This window comes from Exophiala viscosa (assembly GCF_022695815.1).
Source record: "Exophiala viscosa unplaced genomic scaffold EDD37scaffold_1, whole genome shotgun sequence".
Lineage (NCBI taxonomy): Eukaryota > Fungi > Ascomycota > Eurotiomycetes > Chaetothyriales > Herpotrichiellaceae > Exophiala > Exophiala viscosa.
In genome coordinates this window covers 979,053-996,741 of record NW_026944353.1, presented here as the reverse complement: position 1 = coordinate 996,741, position 17,689 = coordinate 979,053, and the positions used below count along the sequence as shown (strand labels likewise).

Here is a 17,689-nt window from a genome sequence, read left to right as displayed (position 1 = left end):
GCTGAAACCCACCTTGAGTTTAGGCATCCCTTATCGATAAGCGACCACCTCTCACATAACCAAACTATGTCGCAGCCTCACATTTCTTTTCCCCACAGCCTCGTCATGGCAACCTCATAACCAACCTCTAACCATGCCGTTGCACCTTCTCGGCAAGAAGTCATGGAACGTCTACAATCCTGCAAACATCGACCGCGTGAAGCGAGACGAAGCAGAAGCCAAACAGCGTGAAGAAGAAACAGAGGCCCAGACCCAGAAAGATGAGGCAGATGCGCGACTGCGGCTACTACGGGGCAACGCTCCCCTTCCGAAACCCATCGAGTCACAGATAGACTCACACCCCAAGGATACTCGCCGGAACAACAAGCGGAAACTGCCCGGCGAAGACGATACAGACAGGGAAATACGGCTCGCTCACACTCCTCATTCTCAGCCGCTTCCGGCGGCCGCACCAAAATCCAAGAACGATGATCCCATTGTCGATGCAAACGGAAATATTGCGCTCGTAGCAGTTCCTGAGCCTGCCACGAAGAAGCCACGTCTAGACAAAGATCCGTACACAGTATACCTTTCACACGCGAGCGGCAAGGGGAAAGAATCCGGCGAAAAACCATGGTACAGCAATACGCCGGATCCGGACAAAAGAGGCAAGTCATGGGGTGACACAAACCCACGCCGGCACGAGCGCGAGGCCGCACGCATCGCCGCGAACGATCCACTCGCCGCGATCAAGAAAGGCGTCAAACAAGTCCGGGAAGCGGACAAAGAGAGGAAAGCATGGATGGCGCAACGGGAAAGAGATCTGAAAGAAGTTGAGGAGCTGGCAAGGCAGCAACGGCGACGTGAGCGTGACGAAAAGCGGAGAAGGAGACGGGAAGGCGACGAAGAGGATCGACTTAGCCTAGAGGATTTCAATCTGGACGAGGGCAATGCGAAGCCTCGTGATCGAGGGCACAACGACGAACATCGCGAGAAACACCGTCCTCGTGATCCTAGCCACCGGCATCGACATCGCCATCGTCACCATCGAGATTCCAGTCACAGCCACAGTCACAGCCGGTCGCATAGAGACACTGAAGTTGTGCAGCAGCAAAGATGAAAGTCGCCATACATACCTAGGTACCTTGGTATTGAACCAATTCACGATGATATGACATATTCAGATACCCGAAGTACAATGAAATGACTCTATGACTATGAAAATTGAAGCACCCTACCAACGCCAACGATTCCAACCAAATCAATGTTACTCCCTGCTCATTCTCATTGCCAACATGCCCATCACTTCTCGCATACCATGCACAAAGAGAACAGCGTGAATCAAATAGAGATGAACCCAGTCCCAACGCCAACCAGTGATATTGGTGCGACAGTCTTTGCCCCCATTTCTGAGCATCCTCGTCTCCCCCGTCGCTCAGTCACATCGATTAATGCCTGATTTCCTTCTCATAGTCAGCATGATATTCCCCCTTCCTGTTGAAAACATCACTTACCACATTCCTAATCCCTAATTCTTCTTCCTCTTCGATCGCCTAGGCCCATCCGGCTGAGGGCTATTGAACAGAGAATTCTCGCTACTGCCCTCCGGCGTAGTCTCATAGTCCTTTTCACCTCCATTGATAGTCTTATTCATCCAGTCATCGTCGTTGTTGTCGGTCGGACTGGTGTCAGCATCAATGTCGTCACTCTTGCGTTTGCGCGTCGTCGATGGCTGCACGAGCTTGACCTCCGCGTCTCCAGCTACCTTCACGCTTCGACCCTCGCCATCAGTCACGTCCATTTGAAGGTCAGCATTATATCCTGACATCCGCTGCATACTGAACCAGGGCTTGAATCTGTATGTGGGCCACTTGATCGCGTATCCATTGATACTCGCTTTCACGTTGATGGCCCATTGATCTGGACGGGGACCACCCTTAAAGTTGGCAATCTGCAAGTATTGAGTCCGCTTCTGACCCGGCGCACGAATTGTAGGGAGGTCACCCATGGGAAAATTTTCGTCCGACTTGATGGATGATACCTCGCTGGGGGTATCCCCCGCGTTTGAACTCTCAGCATCGTCGTCGTTGTCATTGGCCTCTTCAGGGTTTCCATCCTCAACGTCGTCGTCGTCGTCGTCGTCGTCGTCGTTGGCCTCTTCAGGATTTCCGTCCTCAACATCGGCGTTCTCGGTGTCGGCCTCCTTGTGCTGGGCGTCTGCGTCGGCAGCATCTTTGCCGTCAGTGGCTTTCTCGGGCGTTGCCAGTCTGGGGCTGACCCCTCTCGAAGGAGACTTTTCAGGGGTGTTCTTCTTCGACGCTGCCCCTCGAGGACTGACCCTCCTTGGAGGACTCTTGCCGACAGTGGACTTCTTCGTGGTGGTCTTCTCAGGAGAGACGGCCTTCACAACCTCCTTCCCGGTCACCCCGTTTCCAGTGACGCCCTTCCGACTGGCATCATTCTTGGCGGCAGGCTTAGCAGCACCCTTCTGAACAGCGGCCTTCTGAGGTGCACGCTTCGGAGCGGCAGTTTTCTCAGCAGCCTTCCGAGTCGCAACATTGTCACGCTCAGCCTTATCCTTAGCGGCAGCCTTTTCAACTTCGGCCTTTTCTTTCGCAGTCTTCTCTTTCGCCCTTATGGCTGCATCGTCTTTCTGGATGCCGGCATAACTTTTGGAGTTGTCGTCGTCATCTTTGATTCTATCATAGATGAACATGTAGGGACTACATGTTCTCAAATAAGGCGGATTGTCGATGAAGCTGAAACTGCTGTTGTCTACACGCGTGTCGCTCACTTCGTACCAATCAAGTCCAGTACGGACAAAGGTGAAAAAGTGGCCGTCTTTCTCAATTGACTTCCCGCTGTGGAAGATAACGCCCATGAGCCGGTACTTCGTGGACGAACGTTTCGGAATACGTTTCTCCATGTAGGGATCGAGGTCAAGGACTTCCGCGAACTTGACTTTCTCATGGTTCTTTGTGGTAAATTCCTCCCCTTCTTTGTTGGTGACTCTCGAAAATCGAAGGAGGTGCACGATGAGAACCTCTGGTAGTGTGTATAGACGGAGGCGTTCATGAGCTTCCTTTTTCGAGTCAAACTTCGGTGCGATCTTTCTTCTCGCCTTCTCGACTGCTTCCTTGCCAAAAGCTTTTGCAGCATCCAGCGCCTGGCGTTTCATATCTTCAAGCTTCTCATAGCAGTTTGGACACCGGTAACCTCTTGTCATCCGCTTCAAGTCATCCTCAATCAGCTGCTGCATGTCTCGTGGTTTCTGTTGCTCTTTGCCGGCCTTGTAATCCAAGTGGATTGACAGGTATGGTTCACTGGTCGTTTTTTCAAGGCGGGTTTCAACACCTCGTGAATCTCCGCATTCCACACACACCTTCCGCACCGTATTGGATATTGTCATAATCTCTGTGGTGATCTCGTCCACGCCAGTCTCTAGTAGTTTGCGACGAGCAGCCGTCCTGTGTAGAGCTTATATCAGCGATGCGGTCATACGCGCCTTGGGCGATGGCACTTACATTCTTCGATCGGTTTGATCAGACAAGAGATATTCAATATGCTCCCCAAGTAATCTTGCATTCAACTTCAGCCACCAGAACAAGAGCTCGTGGCAATCCTGAAACCCTCTGAACTTTCCTTCCCATACTCCATCTTCTTCTTGGTCACTTTGTTCTCTCAGCCACTTCCAGAATTTGTCCATTGCCGAGTTTTTGTCCCTCTTCTCGACTTGATCCGTGGGGCGCACATTCAATGAGTGCAAGTCCTTGAGTTCACACCAAACATCGGTGTATATAGTGTCGTCTTTCTTCCTGGACTTCCTCGATGCAGGCTTGTCCGGGTGGTCGAGTTTTTCCAGTACTTCACCAACATTTGTTTTGATTGTTACACCTGCTGCTCGAAGCATCGGTATATACCGATTCTCGATCCAAGACATGAGCCGTCCGCTGGACAACAGGAAGACGACAAGGGCATTGCGGTAGCACTTTTCCCCGTCGGTGTTGAGATAGCCACGCGGAGTGGCCCGATATTCCTGTTGTCTAGCCGCAGCAATCGCGCTCGAAGAAATATTCTTAGGCGGCGTGAAGTCTGGTCCCTCAGAGGATGTGGGACTTGGTACAGTGTCATCTTGAGCGGGAGGAGCCGGTGGTGGAGGTGGCTTAGCTTGCTTCGCTGAAGTTTTCTTCCCTTCCGCGTTCTCCAGGGCCTTGTAGGCAACAAGTTTGGCTTCCATCTTCTCCCGTTTCTCCCGTTTCGCCTTTTCCTGTTGGGCCCTTGTTCCTACCATGGTGTGTGGTTGCTGGACTCGGTGAGCTGAACGAATTGAGTATCATGGACCTGGAGGAAGAAAGCGAGGACAGGACAAGCGAGAGCAATATGTGCGAACGACAACGCCATGTCGGAACAAAGGCGTCGAACCGACATAATGAAGCTTGATCTGACACAGAATTTAGCGAGATGTTTGCAGACATGATTGAAAGCGTATCAAAAATTGAACAATGGAGAAGTAGTTGAATGAAGACAATGGCCGCAAACGGAAAATTTGCACCCAAAGACGGCCATCCGTAGGCTGCAGGAGCATGCCGTGGCATTGAGAGACTTGCCATGCTGGCACTGAAGGTAATAGGCAGTCGAGTTCAACAGAAAAGGGGGAAAAAGGCATGAATCGTAGTGAGGTAGAAGCACTGGGGGACAGATCACGTGTGGTGCATTCCTCAAGCAAACAAGAGGATTCTTGAGCAGGTATGCAGTATCATCAGTAGGCTCATCCCATTCGCAGAAAGTGTTGCTCATGTCATCTGCCTAAGATCTGTGCGTGGGGTTGAAACCACATCAAGCCGGCACCGGTTTTGTGGCTGAAGAAATGTTACCGTTACCAAAGAATCGCCTCCAGTCCTCAGAATGCCGCCGATTGTGCTGTCCGATCTTGAATACCGTCACGCGGCCTCCAGCGCTGGGGGATCGTAATCTGGTTGTCGTGACTAAGATTGGGGTGATGACTTTTTTGGACGAAGGTCCAGTCACGGCGGACGCTGTCATGCCTGCATGCACCATAGTCCCTGCCCGATTCGTTCTATGTTTCAAGCGAAAAAGAAAGAATGTCGTTGCGATCATTGCGAAGACACCAATAATCGCACCAACAGCAATCCCGGCTCTGGCACCACCGCTTAGCCCAGAAGTAGCCGATGCGGCCGATGATGCTGATGTTCGTCCTGCTGTTGACGCGACCATCGCGGTCGTCGCTGAGGTAGTCGCAGATAGCGAAGTGCTGAGGCTGCTCTTGTCGGCCGCACCTAATGATTCTGAGGTAGGCTCTGACTGTGCTTTTGTTGTCAACGGAGTAATTGCGGTCGAGATAGTCATAGCGAATGTCGAAACAACTCCTTGGGTGCTGATCATTGTGAAAGCGCCTCCAGTCTTGAAATCTGAGCGATTGGACGCATCGTACAGCAACATATTACAAGACACTGGAAAATGGGAAATCGCCATCCCGGCGTGAATCGGTGCGATGGCAATAGCGCCGCTGGGCTCGACTTTGGTTCTATGTTAGCTATTCCCACCAACATGAATGTGTTTGGTATCAATCATACAGAGTCGAATCTTCGCCACAGTCCATTCGTTCCTGTTCTCATTGATTCCACAGAATAGAGTGAGGTTAGCATTCTCCCACACAGTGTCGTATGTGACCTGCACATCGTCAATATTATTGATCGTAGGCTGACCCGTTGGATATAACAAAACAGCTTGAGGTTGATCTGCAGCAGTTATGGTAGTGGTCAGTGAACTTCTGTTGCCTGCATGAACAGAGGAATTCATTCTGCTGGAGAGCTTTCGGTGACGGCGGGCGTCAGCGCAACACCAAATAATGGTAAGAGAGTGATGCTTGCGAAGTGCTTCGCATGATGGAGCAAGTCGATGTGAGTATTCAACGGTCCGATTCAACGACCAAGTAAAGCTGCGACGGTCTCGGTGAGCCACAAGGATGAACATCGACCTATCTGATGGCAATCTCGGCAACGCATGAGAAGTTCGTCGCATATTTGCAACAGTTCGCGGGCTTTGCTGCACAGAACGTGTCAGGTCCGCTACGATCCACGATGCATGTCAGCCCGGTCGGCAGGTTTCAAAATTGCAGGCTTCCCGTCGGCCGAGGGCGACGCCATCATGAGAATGCAGAACATAGTAGGTCCTTTAGACTGTGTGACAGAGTTTCGAACGTTCGAGACGCGGAGTTGACGCGTGAAAAAGTGACGAGAGGATGTGGGACTGACAAAACGCGGAGAACACAACTCTTTCCTTATGACCTAAGGATGGGGCACCCAAATGCTTGAGATGGAATTTGTTCTCTCTCGGTGTGATACGCTACAATCTGCATTGGTGAAGGTGATCAGCATTAAGTCAAAATGATGGTCGCAGCACATGAGAAAAGGTTGACGGCGGTGAGCATCTAGATGGATTCGTTGTGCCGATGTCTTGGTCGCCAGTATGCTGCAGCGTGTAAATATGGCCACATTACGAGAATAATGATATCCAGTGACTAGTCATACTCGAAATCCCGAGTCCTCGACTTCACGAGCCTATATCAACGCCGCGCTGTGATCGTGATCTGTGATTTTGCATGTACTCTCTCCTTTTCGAATCACAGGCCGCTGCTATCGCCAGCCCTGTGCCGTGGTGCCTATTGTTCCAATACTGCCCTCACGGCGCAGCCCCTCACCGTCGAGGTTTAACTTGCTCAAGACCTCCGTCGGAACCGTCGGGATATACTTCCTCGCTCTCTCTCGATTGACTCCGCCAATACCAGCCCCATAAGTGATTAGCATGTCCGTCGAGGTAGGCAGCGAGAATGGAAGCATCAGAGACTGATCCAACGTCAGAGCGTTCCTATTCATTGGCGGATCTAGGTCCGGCTCGGTCGGAGACGCGATCGAAGGCGCAGAGACACTTTGAGGAGTGCTAGGACTCTTTGCTGTCGAGCTAATATCCCCATTTTGCTTGGTTGGCGTTGCTGTTGCAGCCTCGGCGGCCTCTACCACCGGCGTAATTGGTCGCTTGATCAGGGATTGCTCTCCCTTTTGCAACTGCACCAAAAACTTCATGTGAGCTTTGGGTAAGCTCTTTTCGCCCACCTCCGCTCGGTAATTCTTGACGGCGTGAATCAGTTGCGTTGGAGTGAGTCGTTGCAGCTGCACGAGAGTCCCCACCAATGATTCATGGTCGTCACCAAGTGAGCTGAAGCACTGCAGCCACTGTAGAAGCTGTATTATGGGAGCGAGATGGCGCCTGGCAGCGTCGACTGTGTTCTCCCCACTCGAAATGGTCGACCCGTTCTCATAATGTTCCGGTTGTCGATTGTTCGCGCGAGCCCAGTCCTCAATGGCTGAAACATTCATGCGTATCTGCATGGCTTTTGTCCGGGACAGGTATTTTCGAGTAGTCATGACACGGTTGAACAATTCCGCGCCAATCCAGTATATAAGCTGAGCTAAAATCTGTGCGGTGATGACAGAATGAACGTCGTACAGGTCAAGCACGAAGAGCGTGGAAGACAGAAGCGACGTGATATTTCGGGGAGAGGTTTGGGCTCGTCGATTTGGTGAAGGTGGTCGGAATCGCTTTTCTGGTGCTTCTTCTTTGGGCTTTGACTTTGACTTGAACACTTTCCATTCTCCTTGAAAAGCAATGTCATCTAGTCCGGGTATCGTCTCATGGTCCAGCATTGCTGTGTCCAGGACCTTGTTCATTCTTCGCTCGGCGTCCCGGATGATCAAGATGAAGGTCTCGTTGATCAATTCAGCGAGCTCCAGTTGGTACTTTGAAGTAACCTGCACTAGACCAGCATCCTTTTTCAGGTAGTGTAGCAACAGTGTCGCGTTGGATATCCAGAAAGCTAACATGGTCATATCCCATTGGGACCGCTCGATAACCTCGTTGATCAGATCCATCGCTTTCGTCAACACTTCGTCCAGCAATGAGGCAGTCATATGGTAGTGGGCATATCTTGCCATCAAGAAGATCAAATTTGCAGGGACGGGCTTTTGTGAAGGTGATCGTTGTGGAGTCATGTTGGTGATGATAAGATCCAGAATATCATCAAGCTTATCCGTCTGGAAGACGAACATCTGATCGCCAACACATCGGTCCCAGATAAATTCCTCCTCATCCGATTCCAATTCGGTGGGAGACTGAGGTGGTTCATCAAATCCCAATGTCGACAAGTCGACCTCTAGATTGGCCGCGCTCTCCTGCATTAACATGCGCCTCTTCAATTCATTTTCAGCCATTTCCTCCTCAAACCGATCTTGAGAGAAGCCCGAGTTGTAAAAGTCATCTTCGAGAGTCGGGCCTCCAAAGTGATAGCCATTGTCATGCAGGAAGTGTGAGAAGTCGGAACCTGGCTGTACGAAGTCTAAGGCGGTACCTCCAGAGGAGGACTTGATCTCGGGATTTGCGCCATGGTCGAGGAGTAGTTTGGAGATCTGTTTGTGCCGGTTGGTCATCGCCCACATGAGCGCACTCCACTGGTTGCGATCTTGTTTGTCAACGACGGCTCCGGCGTCCAGCAGAGCTGATACCACTTCGTAGTGTCCGAAACAACTGGCATATATCAAAGGGACAGTACCCTCTTCGTCTGGCTGGTTGACATCCACGAATTCTTTGGCTTTACTCCCAACAAGCTTCCGTATCCGTGCTACATCTCCATTGCTGGCGGCCATATTAAGACTCTTCTGTAGGATCTCCTTCTTCTCGGCTGCAGATAGTTTATCGTCCATGGCAATGGCGTCTTCGTCTTGTCCGGGGCTCCCATCCTCTCTATGTTGAGCCTGAGCCGCAACCATCTCCATGAGCCGCGAGTCGCTATCTTGTATTCGGGCAAAAGTCTCGGCATCGTCGTAGGCTGGAGTGTCCAGGTGGAGATCGAAGTCTAGAGGCTTCGCTGCAGTAGGCGCAGTGATATACTGTGACGATCCTGTAAACACCTAACGTATAAGCATGGGTTTGGGTAGGGCACGAGACCCGACTGTGGTGGGCCCAGGGTCACTCCTTGCCTTGCCAGCCATCATACATCTCAGTCTCCCCACCATAATGAGCCAGAGGACGACGGTCGTCCAGCGAAGTGGGTAGGTCAGTGGGGAGTTTGCGTGAGCCTGGTGTCGTAGGAGACTGTGGGGCGGATTCGAAGCCCGAGGAAGTCGGACTTTGAGGATCCATGGTGTGGAATTTGGAGGTGACGAGAGGGAGTCGTGAATGCGACTGCTTTCATGTCGGAGGATGAGTGTAGACAGGAGTACGTAGTAGCATGCTTTCACACGACCCAGTCCTGCCGTCAAGATACAATCGGGCCTTGTAGTATGGACATGGTTCCCCGTATAAACAGTGACAGCTGTGAAAGGGACAAGAAAGTGGTGTCGACGTGCAACACGCTTCCAGCGACTCGCTAACTTGACTAGCACCGGCAAGGGGAGGACCAAACTCAGCGCAAGGCAAGGCTGGGCTGTCTCCGGTGTTGCTGCTTTATCATTCAGGTGTATGCGACTCAAAGGCAGCGACAGTTTCTCACCAGATCTGGTGTTTGGGCGGAAGACCATCTCCGCCGCCCGAAGTGATGAAGTGAGATCATCATAGGAAGACAATCCTGTAAGACCATCTCTTCTCGGCCCCGGGAGTGTGCCTAGTAGTATGGATGGCACCACGTTGCTCCAGTCATGATTTCAACTGTCGTCATGATCCTCCAATGTCTCTTGGCTCTTTGATGCCCGACATATCAAGACGTCGTAGGGTACCAGTAGTGTAGGTCTTCACAACATCAGCACACCAGCACTTTAGACGACAGCAAGTCTGTAGATGTCCATATCCCTATTTACATTCGCATCATATCCAAGCACATCCAGGTTTCTCGTACACTTATAAATAGAATCACCAACTCAACACCCAAAGCACGCAACATGTCTTCACTATTCAGCAGCAACACCTTCAATCCAGACAAGGACATTCCCGATCTAACTGGCAAGGTAGGCCTCATTCAACCTACCCTGCTTCCCCCATGACAAAGCGAAACTCACATATCCACAGACATACATCGTCACAGGTGGTTCAGCAGGCATAGGATTCGGCATAGCCGCGCACCTCCTCCAGCACAATGCCAGTAGCATCACCATCCTCTCCAACAAAGAAGAACACGCCCAATCCGCCATCGAAGAACTAAAAGAATACGGCGACACCAGCAAAGTCCACTGGACTAAATGCGATCTCGAAGACCTCAAATTCACCGACAAAGTGGCCACTGAACTCGCCCAATCCCACCAGAAGATCGATGGTGTCAGTCATTTCTCCCCTCCCCTTCCCCTTAAACCTCAATCCTCCGACTGACCTATCTCCAGCTCATCCTCAATGCGGGACTAGGCGTCGGCGTCTACAACGAAACAAAAGACCACCTAGACTCACACTTCCAAGTCAACCACCTCTCCCAATTCCGGCTACTACTCAAACTCCTCCCCAATCTCCAAGCAACACCTTACTCACGCATCGTCTTCGAATCCTCCGACCTCCACAGAGGCGCCACCGCCGACACCAAATTCGAATCCGAAACCGAAATCAACCGAGACATCGGCCCGACTAAGCTCTACAACCGCACCAAACTCGCCCAGATCCTCATCTGTCGCGCTCTCCAGCGCCGCATCGATAACCACCAATTAGGTTTCACCTCAGGTACGAAAGTCTTCGTCAATGCAGTCCACCCAGGCGGCGTCGAGACCGACCAGCCCAAACAGGCCGAGGAAGCCTACGGCACGCTCGGCGTAATCGGCCATAACCTAATCAAGCCACTCATGAAAGATCCAGTCTCCCAGGGTTGTCGTCCCGCTCTGTACGCCACGACGAGCAAGGAGATCGAGGAACAGGGCATTTCGGGTCAGTATATCGTGCCTGACAAGAAGGTCACTTCACCTAGCAGTACCGCGCAGGACGACCAGCTCGGTGAACAACTGTGGAATTTGAGCGAGCAGATTCTCAAAGACCGCTTAGGATGAGAGCTGGCGGAACAGTACCGCCAAGGACGACCAACTCGGTGAAAACCTGTGGAACCTGAGTGAGCAGATCCTCAAGGAGCAGTTAGGATAGGAGCTGGCCGAGCAGTACCGCATAAAACGAGTAGCTCGGTGAGAAGCTGTGGAATCTCAGTGAACAGATTCTCAAGGATCAATTAGGATAGATCTTGAAAGAATCCGACGAAACCGAACGATGTGATTTATCTTAGCTATAACTATAAAGTAATTCGTTATGATGAGTTGATGACTACCTGTCATGAAGTCGTGACAATGCGTTGTGCAAAGGAGACTTCCACACGACTTAATTGCAACTCCTCAGCCTATCCTACTATCCTAAGTACTTCACTCAGGATGATCAACATTTTCTTCTTTCCCAGGTCTTTTATATTGAATTGTCTGAAGGTGAGGCCCATAAGGTAGATAATACTGTATTATGTATCCAGTAATAGTCCAGCATTACATCCCATACATTGTATAATACTTTATTCAACATCATCATGCCGTATATATCCTATTGGCGCTGTTCCTCGTCGTGCTCAAATCTCCAAAGACCGCCTGACCATGGAAACTCAGAAGCATATGCAATGTCCCCCAAAAGTATGGACAATATCCAAAACGGGTTGCGCTGCTGATAAAACGCCATCGCTGAAAGTGCTGGAAGATAAAACCAAACCATAGAAAACTGATTATCCAATATACCATAACGTTAAATCCATCATGGCTCCAAAGCTTTGCTTGCACCTCGGATGCGATCGTCCGCAAGTGCAGCCAACCAGAGACACCGTTCGATGACGCCCGGAACCGGGTCAAAGGTGTACTTTGAGCTGGCGTCGATTAGTCTCAAAAGTCCTTTGACAATGATCGCCGTAGTTCGATAACGTTCAAAATTGATCAGAGACTCCGTCCCACGTCCACCAGGGATATGAGAAGGCTTCTGAGCATTATAAGTCAAGTCGTGGACATAGAGACCTAAGACGAGTTAGCAAGGTCTTCAACCACAAGCACACAATCAACTCACCAATAAAAGGAACACAGCCATCACTGAGATCGGCTGATTCCATTTCCAGTCGGAGATCATGGAAATTGCGGATGGGCTGGACGAGGGCCTCCATATGTTTGAGCAATGACTTGTCTGGTGCTGATACCATGTCCCAGGTCCTCGTAAGTCGTGTGCAATCCGTTGATGTCAGCGCTATCGTGAGTTGCAACATGGTTGCGTAATTATGCAGCCTTCGAGCATGGGCAGCAACATGGATGTACTTGGTGATAACGCGAGCTCGCTCATGGATATCTTGAGTGAGAACAATCTCCGACAGGGTCCATTTGACGACAAGATTGAAGCGGGTAATGACCAGATCGATACCCCTAATCGACTCGTTGGTCAGACAATCGACCCAATCCAGGACAGTGGCGGCTTTATTGTTCCAGCGCATCTCTACCAGGTCAATCCACTCAATTTCACACAGCGCCGACTTCTCGACCAGCGTCATCTGCTGGGCAAGAAGTTGCGAATCGCAGGCAAGAACGAAGGGGAGGTGTGCCGGACCGGCCGGCATTCTTGGTACCTGTTGAGAGATGGAAAGTTTACGAGCTTGAGAATACTGATGTGCGGTAGACGAGGCTTGTAGCTTGTTCGTGTTCGCATTGCTCCTCTGTGGTACTGATTCGGAAATTGGATCGAAGTCAGGAACCTGCAGATTCACGACAGAAGCATATGTCAAAGGATGCGCAGGTATCTCAAGGCCGGAGATGGCGGTACCAGGAGCCGCGAGCATAGGTGAGATAGACCGACCTGCAACTTCAGAGTAATTGATGATATCGACGGATATCTCCGACGAAAGATCAGACAAATTTTCGTCCTCGTCCAAGAGGAAAGAGTGATTACTGTCATTTGCCGTCTCTGGACGAGTGTAGCTGTGCCGTAATCTGGCGCCACTGGGAGGAGGACCTTTAGGCAGATGAAACAACTGAGGAGGATCCTGTGGAAAGTAACCGGGTGCAATGGTTGGTGATTGTGCACTATGCTCCAGGGCCGCTGGCTGGGCAGAGCTCTCGTGAGCTGCATCGCGTTTCAGCAATGGCGTGGATCCAAAAGAGTCTTCCGAGTCAATGACAGATTCCGTGGGCAGACCGTATATTGACGATCTTCGAGAAGATGTGGCCTTCTTTCCTACGGCGTCGCCATGTCGAGTGGGGATTTCCTCATACGATGCATTTGGATTGACTTCCTCCACCGTCTCTCGAATCAATTGTCCTACTCGCCCATCAAAGACCTCATGAGCGTCAGAAGATGGTAAGAAACCTTCGCCAGGATCCTGTCGAGATCTGATGCTGAGATCCGGGAGTGATCTTCGCCTCTCAGTCATGTCGTCTGGATACTGCTCAAGTGGCGGTGACTGTTCCTCATATCTACCCTCCAATTTCAGCAGTGTGGCCTCCAATCCACCATCATCGTCATCTGGGATAGCTGAGAATCCGGCCACCGCAGCTTCGAAGGAAGGACGCAGGTGTTGAGAGGAGTGCGTGTTGATCATCGAAATTGGCTTCCTCGTGGGAGGGCCACTTTCCGAGTGACGCCGGGCTTGAGCGCGCATAATAAGTAAAGAGTCGTCAGGGCAATCGGACAACACACTGGCGGTATCGATAGATGCATGTCGGAGCGTATGATCGAGATCTTGGGCATTCTCAGCCCGACGGAGGTCGCCTCCAGGCCTTCTCCTAAGGGTATGAGCTGGTACCTTGCTTTCGACCTCCGACTCAGAGTCATCAGAATCTTGATCTTCAACATCGACTTGGTCCGTCCTGGAAGTCAGTTCGGCCACTTCGTCACTGGGCACTTCTGTTTGAGGACCTCCCAACGACTTCTCGACCCCACGAACAGTTGCTGGACTCGCAATGATGGGTGAAGCAGGTCTTTCCTCCTCCTGCTTCGTGTCAAGCTCATCTTTAGAGACTTGCGTGACCAGGTTGTAGATGTTCACAGCCTTCTCCATGGTTTCATCGCTGTCATCTGCGGATGGTAGGCCCATCACGTCACCAAGCACATCTGAGCTTCTTTGAGTGGCGACGGCATCGACACTACCTCCACGCTCCAAGAGGTCGTCACTGTCAGACTCGTGGATGCTCAGAGCTGGCGCTGCTGCAGACTGCAGACCCAACCGGTCGTGGTCTGCTCCCACCAAGGCGCCTGACATTGATGGCAGATCCAGGCCAGTATCATCGACGATTAGTATCGAACCACTCTGAGCCGTTGCATGACTAGCCATCCGTGGAGTCTTCATCTGTTCTTCATCGAATTCAGGCTGCTGGCGCGGAAGCAAGGCACTATAGTGGACCTGATGCTTTGTGGGAAATTTCGTCTCGTAGTTCTGGCAGACTGCCGCGCACAGCAAATCGATGCGCACTTCACCTTTTCTTGCGATCAGGGTGCCAGGTTTTCTTCGCAGCTCATCATGTGACTTCGAAACATTGAGAGGCAATGATGATTTGTGGGCTTGTGTCGGCATGTCTTGTGCAGACTGTGAGACTGTTAATACTGCCACGTCAATCTGTCCGTGCTTATTCCCCAGGACCTTTCTTAGCGACCCAAAGAGGTTTCGCGCGACAGGCTGTGGAGGCGTATGAGTTCCGGGAACCTTTCTGGCAGCTCCTGCTGGGACGGCGTTAGTAGTTGTGTCTAGTGATTGTGTCGAATCTGAGGTCACAATCTGCACGAACGGGGCGCTGGGACTGTATAGTCGTCCACGAATGATATCGCTGTCCTCAATGAAAAAGGCCGGAGTATCAACACTTGCCCTCCGTGGAGTAGGCTCGCGATTACTATCAATCGAGCTTGCCCCTCTTTTGTGACCCAAGGACCTAGGTGCGAGAGTCTGCTGGGTGACCACCTGCAAATTCGCTGGAGCATTCTTGCGCCTGAATTGAACAGACACGGGATGTGGCCCTTGCGATGCAGGATCGATAGCCGCGAAAGGGCGACGAAGACTTTTGGTGGGGAAGCATGAGTGAGCCTGGAGGCTGCCGTCGCTCATTGGGGAAACTGCGATCTGATCGTGAGGTGTCGTCTGTTGACGAATTTGAGGTTGAACCCCAATCGGGTCAGCTTCAAACCAGCTGTGATATGGCCCTCTTAAGACTTCCGTCTGTGGCGACTCCGAGCGCTCATCGAAGAGTCGGACCCCGAATGGCGGTACGGATGAGTCCCTGGTCTCAGCCACCCCACCGGGCTGGATGTCCTCCTCTTGGTCACCGTCTAGTTCAAAGTCTTCTGGGTTCCAGCATAGCGAGCATCTGCCATTCCAGCAACGTTTTAGGTCGCGCAAGAGTTTGAGGTCACTAAAACCATTCTCTGGGCTAGCTCTCACATCGGCGTATAATCTGTTTACCTCGGAGCAAAAGCGTATTCGCAGCCGACGATCGGCATAGAAGTCGTCCATAAAATAGTTTAGGATCCAATGTCGAAGGGCAGCAAAAGCTCGAACGCGGATAATGCGTCCATCATCCTCCAAACGACCGATAGCCCAACGTAATCGTGCAAGCAGAAGATCCAAGACGGTATAGGTGGACATGTAAGATCGGAAGGTCAGAAAGAAATCAGACACAAGTTCGTAGTCCATGAACGAGTCGGACGATATCTGCGCCACGATTCGGGCTGGCGTGGCAGCAGTGATCTCCCTCACATTGTGGGTATACCGAACAACCGAAGGGTCGTCATATATCGCAGTCAGATCATCAAATAACTCGGGCTGAATCGAAGTAGCGGCAGTGGAAGTCGAGCTCGAGCTCGATTGTGAGGACGTTGTGAGCTGGGATTTAGTATGCGGCCGTGTTTTCCTTTGGTCTGACTGCGCAGCCTCGAGCCTAGCAAATGCTCTAAGACTCGAAGCTGGAGGCGCGCCGAAATAGTTGTCAGCTTGAAAGGTCGCCGCTGTGGGTGTGACATCCGAAGGTGTGACAGTATAGGAGGAATTGCGCAGAACAGGTGTACCGTGGCTGCTAAAGCGGAAACTGCCTATGCGATAGTGAGGGATAGGTACCGCCAATGTGGGCAAAGTCTCTTTGGCATGCTCATCCGCGGGTCCGCGAGCCGTCTTGGGTCGCGCAGGCTCAGGCCTATGAATGACAATCCGGACAGTTTTGGACTTTGCTGCAGACAACGACTGGCGACTTTCCTCCACGGTTGAGAAAGATTGCGCGCGACCATGACTCGACAGTGCCGCACCTCTGTCCAGAAACTCGGTCGAGCGATCGGGAGAAGCCGAACGTGGAAGGGAGGTGACTGAAGGATTCGACAATGGTTTCCCGCTTGACGTAATCTGATGTCTATTTCCAAGTAAAGCAGGTGCTGTAGCCGGCGTGGTCAACGGCACCTGGGATGCAGGCGCGCGAGGAGGGCCATGCCGTGCGGATGGTCTGGTAACATGTCAGCATACAATTTAAACCTTCTGTTTGACAAAAAAAGGACGCACTTCAGATATAGCAGTCCTCCAGTTCCTACATTGCCAACGGTGAAATTGCGACCCGTCCGGTTATCTGAGGCTGCTTCCGGATCTTTTGTTCTTTTTGACGACCTGATCGAGCGCTGCCGCAGCACCTCGGTACTGTTCTTGACTCGCTTTAGAGAATTTGATCTCTTCTTCCCAATCGTACTCGGTGCAGATACATTCCTAGCATGTCCACGGAGCCTCTGGATGTCCGGAGTTCTTGCAGCCTTTCTCGAACTCGAGCCATAATGGGATGTTGTCGGGAGGGTTGTACTTCCCGAACCACCGGTTATATGACTGGCAACTGCGGGATCGACCGAGATAAGTGATATGCGACTGCTGACCGAGGACTCTGAGAGCATGGCGAGCAAGATTCGGATTGAAGATTCGCGGGTATCGCTACAACCATGGTCATACGGGAGACAACCGAAGGAAAGATTCTTTTGCGGAGGTCGGCTTCATGGCCTCGAGAACGTTGGTAGAAAGTGTTTTAATGAGACTCGAATTGACTCGGGTGTACCATTTGATCGCGGATTGTGATCGTCGTTGACTGTAACGCGGAGAGTGGGCTGGGCGCAAGTACAATTTGTCGACTTTGCGAGAGGCGCGTGCACAGTTGCAAGGCCCTTCTCGCGACAAGGACGTTGGTAATAGGTATGGCAATGGACGATGCGTAAAGGGAAACGAGAGACTGCGGACCAGGACGAGGACGGGAGAAGTGAGTAGTTTGCAGGCGCCACGGTATTGGCCGCCAGTGGAAGAGTGTACCGAGTAGTGAGGTTGTATTGGATGATGGATGGTGTGCAGGTGCAGGTGCAGGTGCAGGTCAAAGGAAAAGAGACACCTGCAGCTATTCAGCGAATGGAAGTCGCCGAGGACGGGAATGCGAAAGGCTGGTTGGTTTGAAGCAAGAAACTGTGATGGACTTGATTTGGCAGCTGAACCAACAACGACCAGGGCCGTTGAATAGGTTGACTAGGGCAGCCTGTCCACCTGTCTGTGGCTTTGTCTTTGGCACTAGACCGCTAAACCAGCTTCCACGCGAAGGAGCGTAAACCATGATCCCGCCTATAACGACTCATAACGCAGTGTGATAGGCGGCGGATGCATGCGAAAAAGTCTCCAGACATTCGGGACCTGTGGCCGGACACAGACCCGGGGCCTGGAACTGGAATC

General features: G+C 51.6%; 6 protein-coding genes across 6 annotated transcripts; 2 read left to right on the top strand and 4 right to left on the bottom strand.

Moving 5' to 3' along the window:
• Positions 1-106: 106 nt before the first annotated feature.
• EDD37DRAFT_615035 (uncharacterized protein) lies at positions 107-1,204 on the top strand. The gene has a single exon (XM_062815572.1). The coding sequence runs from the start codon at positions 134-136 to the stop codon at positions 1,097-1,099; it is 966 nt and encodes a 321-aa protein (XP_062674602.1). The 5' UTR covers positions 107-133; the 3' UTR covers positions 1,100-1,204.
• A 73-nt stretch (positions 1,205-1,277) lies between these two features.
• Positions 1,278-4,351, bottom strand: EDD37DRAFT_17901 (uncharacterized protein). The gene is made up of 3 exons (XM_062809938.1): positions 3,504-4,351; positions 1,494-3,446; positions 1,278-1,442 (listed from the first exon to the last, which is right to left on the bottom strand). Exons 1-2 carry the CDS (start codon positions 4,268-4,270, stop codon positions 1,508-1,510), a joined length of 2,706 nt encoding a protein of 901 aa, XP_062674601.1. The 5' UTR covers positions 4,271-4,351; the 3' UTR covers positions 1,278-1,442; positions 1,494-1,507.
• A 379-nt stretch (positions 4,352-4,730) lies between these two features.
• EDD37DRAFT_17899 (uncharacterized protein) lies at positions 4,731-6,328 on the bottom strand. The gene is made up of 2 exons (XM_062809937.1): positions 5,574-6,328; positions 4,731-5,516 (listed from the first exon to the last, which is right to left on the bottom strand). The coding sequence occupies exons 1-2, from the start codon at positions 6,019-6,021 to the stop codon at positions 4,816-4,818; spliced, it is 1,149 nt and encodes a 382-aa protein (XP_062674600.1). The 5' UTR covers positions 6,022-6,328; the 3' UTR covers positions 4,731-4,815.
• On the bottom strand, positions 6,329-9,578 carry EDD37DRAFT_17912 (allantoicase). Its single transcript, XM_062809942.1, has 3 exons — positions 9,545-9,578; positions 9,033-9,493; positions 6,329-8,953 (listed from the first exon to the last, which is right to left on the bottom strand). Exons 2-3 carry the CDS (start codon positions 9,193-9,195, stop codon positions 6,636-6,638), a joined length of 2,481 nt encoding a protein of 826 aa, XP_062674599.1. The 5' UTR covers positions 9,196-9,493; positions 9,545-9,578; the 3' UTR covers positions 6,329-6,635.
• A 73-nt stretch (positions 9,579-9,651) lies between these two features.
• Positions 9,652-11,284, top strand: EDD37DRAFT_17883 (uncharacterized protein). Its single transcript, XM_062809936.1, has 3 exons — positions 9,652-9,995; positions 10,057-10,302; positions 10,365-11,284. Exons 1-3 carry the CDS (start codon positions 9,930-9,932, stop codon positions 11,010-11,012), a joined length of 960 nt encoding a protein of 319 aa, XP_062674598.1. The 5' UTR covers positions 9,652-9,929; the 3' UTR covers positions 11,013-11,284.
• A 326-nt stretch (positions 11,285-11,610) lies between these two features.
• EDD37DRAFT_17877 (gdp/GTP exchange factor) lies at positions 11,611-17,119 on the bottom strand. The gene is made up of 3 exons (XM_062809935.1): positions 16,499-17,119; positions 12,049-16,442; positions 11,611-11,999 (listed from the first exon to the last, which is right to left on the bottom strand). Exons 1-3 carry the CDS (start codon positions 16,873-16,875, stop codon positions 11,746-11,748), a joined length of 5,025 nt encoding a protein of 1,674 aa, XP_062674597.1. The 5' UTR covers positions 16,876-17,119; the 3' UTR covers positions 11,611-11,745.
• Positions 17,120-17,689: the final 570 nt, after the last annotated feature.